The sequence below is a fragment of the Eimeria necatrix genome, genomic scaffold (assembly GCF_000499385.1).
Source record: "Eimeria necatrix Houghton genomic scaffold, Enh_scaff1875, whole genome shotgun sequence".
NCBI classification, from domain to species: Eukaryota; Apicomplexa; class Conoidasida; order Eucoccidiorida; family Eimeriidae; genus Eimeria; species Eimeria necatrix.
In genome coordinates, this window is record NW_013652522.1 from 1 (window position 1) to 4,465 (window position 4,465).

General features: G+C 55.2%; 2 protein-coding genes across 2 annotated transcripts; both read right to left on the minus strand.

Moving 5' to 3' along the window:
• Positions 1–493: 493 nt before the first annotated feature.
• On the minus strand, positions 494–1,086 carry ENH_00024050 (hypothetical protein, conserved; the record flags this gene model as incomplete). Its single annotated transcript, XM_013579723.1, has 2 exons — positions 494–609; positions 867–1,086. The coding sequence occupies 2 exons, from the start codon at positions 1,084–1,086 to the stop codon at positions 494–496; spliced, it is 336 nt and encodes a 111-aa protein (XP_013435177.1).
• Positions 1,087–1,452: 366 nt separating this feature from the next.
• Positions 1,453–4,230, minus strand: ENH_00024060 (hypothetical protein, conserved; the record flags this gene model as incomplete). Its single annotated transcript, XM_013579724.1, has 3 exons — positions 1,453–1,564; positions 1,817–1,877; positions 3,330–4,230. 3 exons carry the CDS (start codon positions 4,228–4,230, stop codon positions 1,453–1,455), a joined length of 1,074 nt encoding a protein of 357 aa, XP_013435178.1.
• Between the last annotated feature and the right edge of the window lie 235 nt (positions 4,231–4,465).

Genomic DNA, 4,465 nt, shown 5'->3' on the forward strand with positions numbered 1-4,465 from the left:
CGGGGCCGCGGGGCCGGGGGGGCCCCCCGGGGGGCCCCCCGGAGCCCCCGCGGCCCCGGGGGGGCCCCCCGGGGGCCCCCCGGGGGCCCCCGGGGGGCCCCCCGAGGGGGCCCCCGAGGGGGCCCCCCGGGGAGTCATGGAGGAACTCCGGGGACTGGCCGAGGGAGAAAAGAAAGATGGAAATGCAATTCCACTTTTGAAAAGTTCAATTATGTGTTGAGCGACAACACAGAGAGGCATGGCTTCTGTGGAGTCGAAGACGGAAGACCAGGTGCTGCGGGAAAATAAAAAGATTTATTTATTTATTTATTTATTTATTTATTTGTTTGTTTGTTTGTTTGTTTATTTGTTTGTTTGTTTATTTTACACAAATTTAAAATATAATTAATTATCTGGTCCGCAACGAACGCATGCGCAGGCGCCCGGAAGAACCTCCCCAAACCCTAAACCCTAAACCCTAAACCCTAAACCCTAAACCCTAAACCCTAAACCCTCACCTCAGCTGCCCAATGGTTCTGCAGTTGGTGAGGCCCCGCAAAACGTCTTCGAAGTAACTGCCAAGAAAAGGCCGCAAGTCTTGCAGCCTCGAAACGTAGCGCCCCTTGCGTTCTTCAAACAAACACAAACCCTAAACCCTAAACCCTAAACCCTAAACCCTAAACCCTAAACCCTAAACCCTAAACCCTAAACCCTAAACCCTAAACCCTAAACCCTCAACTCCAAGTTGCAGCTCAAAATCCTACGCGGCAGTCCCTGAGCCTCCCCCCGCCTCAAAAGCTCTTTCCCCAGCACCGCACCCCAAACCCCAAACCCCAAACCCCAAACCCTAAACCCTAAACCCTAAACCCTAAACCCTAGAGGCTGACCGAGGAACTCGCGCTGCACAATGAGCCTGCCCTCCTCGCGCTGCATGAGGATTTCCTGGTTCTCCTCCGTCACTCTCTGGACTTCTTTTTCAAGAGCAGCAATCTTCAACTTGTGTTTTGTGTTTTCTGCTGCTCTCAACTTAAACTCTTCTTCTAATCTCCGACAAGCTTCTTCTCTTTGCTGCAGCCGCCGCCGCTGCTGCTCCAGTTCTTTCCGCATTTGCTTTTGCCAGCCGGGGCCCTCCGCGTCGTTTTCGGGGCCCCCGGGGGGCCCCCCGAGGGGCCCCGGGGGCCCCCCGAGCAGGGGCCCCCCGAGGGGCCCCCCGAGGGGGGCCCCCAGGGGGCCCCCCAGGGGGCCCCCCAGGGGGCCCCCCAGCGCGCCCCCCAGCGGGCCCCCCAGCGGGCCCCCCAGCGGGCCCCCCAGCGGGGCCCCCAGGGGGCCCCCCAGCGGGGCCCCCAGGGGGCCCCCCAGGGGGGCCCCCAACGAAGAGGGGGCCCCCAGGGGGCCCCCAACTTCGTCAAAGGCCTGGGGCCCCCCAGGGGGGCCCCCAACGAAGAGGGGGCCCCCAGGGGGCCCCCAACTTCGTCAAAGGCCTGCAGCTGAGCCCGAGCCAGCAGCAGCAGCTCGCGGCGCTCTATAGTGACGTGCTGCTCTAGGCCTGAGTCCGTTTCTAGGCAAAGAACGAGGTGGTCGGGGCCTGCAGCAGCAGCAAACCCTAAACCCTAAACCCTAAACCCTAAACCCTAAACCCTAGTTCGAGGTCAACCCCCGCCCCTAAACGCTGGCCGACAAACTGCAAACCCTCGACTCCAGAGCTGATGCGCGCACAAACCAGCCGCAGCAAAACGGCCAAACTTCCCCGCCAAACCCTAAACCCTAAACCCTAAACCCTAAACCCTAAACCCTAAACCCTAAACCCTAGAACATGAATTCTAGCGTGCTGCGGCACCTGAAGGAGAGACGCTCTTGACTTTTATGCTCGCGGGAGACGTTGAAGGCCTCGAGTGCGCCTGAGGGAACAAACCCTAAACCCTAAACCCTAAACCCTAAACCCTAAACCCTAAACCCTAGAAGGCGGGCGTCTCGTGGGGGTTTGGCTGTTGCGGAGGGCTTGGGAAGCGTTGACTGCGGAACAATGCACCGAAGTGGAGGGTTCGAAATAATTAAATGGAATTAAATTAATTAAATTAAATTAATTAAATTAAATTAATTAAATTAAATTAAATTAAATTAATTAAATTAATTAAATGCTGACAGGAGATAAACGACAAGGAGAAGCTGAACGCGAAACCCTCGTGACTTGCACTTGGCAGCCGTTGCAGCACAGCGAGGTGTCTGTACACCCGAAACTCGTCACCAACACGTCTTCTCCTGCAGCAGCAAAAACAAATAAATAAAAGTAAATAAATAAATAGTAAATAAATAGATTAAATAATAAATAAATAAATAAATTAAATAATAAATAATAAATGATTAATTAGCAGCAGCGCTGCAGCGCTGGATGCAGTTAAAGAGCCTCGAAGCAGCAGCAAGAAGCAGCAGCAAAAGCAAAGCAAAGCAACAGCAAATAATGCACACTGAAGACAAGCAGCAGCAGCAGCAGCAGCAGCAGCAGCAGCAGCAGCAGCAGTGAGCAGCAGCAGCAGCAGCTCGCAGGTGCCGTTAATTCTACTAGATGGACAAGAATGAGGATCGAAACAGCAGCCAAAATAAATAACAAATGGAGCAGCAGCAGCAGCTGCAGCAGCAGCAGCAGCAGCAGCAGCAGCAGCAGCAGCAGCTTGCGTTTGGCGCTGCTGGGGTGTATGTACACGCGTGTCTCAAATATCGAAAAGAAGATAAATACATTAAAATGGACAAATTTCATTTACATTTAAATATATATATTTTAATTTATGAAACAAACATTTCAAAAAGCTCAAAGACGAAAAAGACTGAAAAGAGGAAGTGAGGTGCACATACACCCGAAGACTTCGGGTGTATGTACACCTCGATGAATTTGCTGCAGCTCGTTTGCTGCCTATTCATTCACTTCTTTCGCTTATGAATATTATTTTTGATTTATTTTTAATATTTATTATTATTTTTGTTATTTTTATTCCATTTATTTATTTATTTGCCATTTATTTCAACTGGCGGCTGCCGCCCCCCCACTGTCCAGGTGTCTGTACACTCCGGCGCAGATATGCGAAGTGTAAATGGGCGTCACAGCCTTTCAAAACATTTATTATTATTTTAAAACATTTAAAATATATTTATTATTATTATTTTTAAATAACATTTAATTGCAACTTAATGCACTTGTTTGTGCACATAATGCATTCAATTTTTTGCAAAAAAACAGCAGCTAAGGAGCAGCAGCAGCAAAAGAGCAGCAGCAGCAGAAGAGCAGCAGCAGCAGAAGAGCAGCAGCAGCAAAAGAGCAGCAGCAGCAAAAGAGCAGCAGGGGGCAAAAGCCTCACCTGGGGAAAGGATGGAGACCTGGACTTGGCCGCCCGCGTGGAAGCTGGCGCTGGAGTTTTGCTGCTGCTGCTGCTGCTGCTGCTGCTGCTGCTGCTGCTGCTGCTGCCTTGAGACAGAGTGCGCCCTGCTGCTGCTGGGCGCGTGCTGGGGGGAGCCCCACGGCTGCCAGCTGTTGCTGCTGCGGCTGCTGCTGCTGCTGCCGTCTACGTTTTGCTGCTGCAGCGGGACGCCGTGGAGTCCCTGCGCTGCAGCAGCAGCAGCAGCTGCTGCTGGCCCCGCTGCTGCGTCTGCTGCAGCAGCAGCAGCAGCAGCAGCAGCAAAACCCCCGCCATCGTCCCCTCCATAAGGCACAAAAGCATGAAAGGGCCCCGAATTGAGGGCCCCAATGTCCCTGAAGTCCACTGCTGCTGCTTGCTGCATTGCAGCAGCAGCAGCAGCATTTCTGCTGGCAGCAAACGGCGGGACGGGGGGAAACGCGGCGTCCGGGGGCGGCGCTGCTGCTGCTGGCCCCGCTGCTGCTGCTGCTGCTGTGTCTGCTGCAGGGGGGCCCCCAAAGAGCTGGCTGCAGCCATCTGGAGGCAGCAAAGCCCCCGAAGGATATATAATGGACATATCTGCTGCTGCTGCTGCTGCAGCAGGAATTGCAAAAGCAGCAAAAGGGCCCGGGGGCCCCTCTTCCTGCTGCGGGGGCCCCAGGGGCAGCAGGGGGGCCCTGGGCGCGCCGCAGGCCGCAGCAGCAGCAGCAGCAGCAGCAGCAGCAGCAGCGTCTGCGTCTGCTGCTGCGCTCGGACCTGCTGCTGCTTGCTCTGCTGCTGTGTCTATTCTTTCCGACTCTTCCACATCCAAAGGCAGCTGATCGATGAGAGCAGCAAAAGACTTTATCTGCAGCAAAGTCATCATTGCAGCAGCGCCGCGGGCCTGCTGCGGCCGCGGCAGCGGGGCGCGCGGAGAGCTGCTGCTGCTGCTGCTGCTGCTGCTGCTGCTGCTGCTGCTGCTGCTGCGGCAGGGGGCGGGAGCAGCGGCGGCCGCCTCGAGAAGGCGCGCGGGGGCGGAGCGGGGTTCTCCTGCTGCTGCTGCTGCTGCTGCTGCTGCTGCTGCTGCTGCTGCTGGTGCTGCTGGTGCTGGTGCGGGCGGG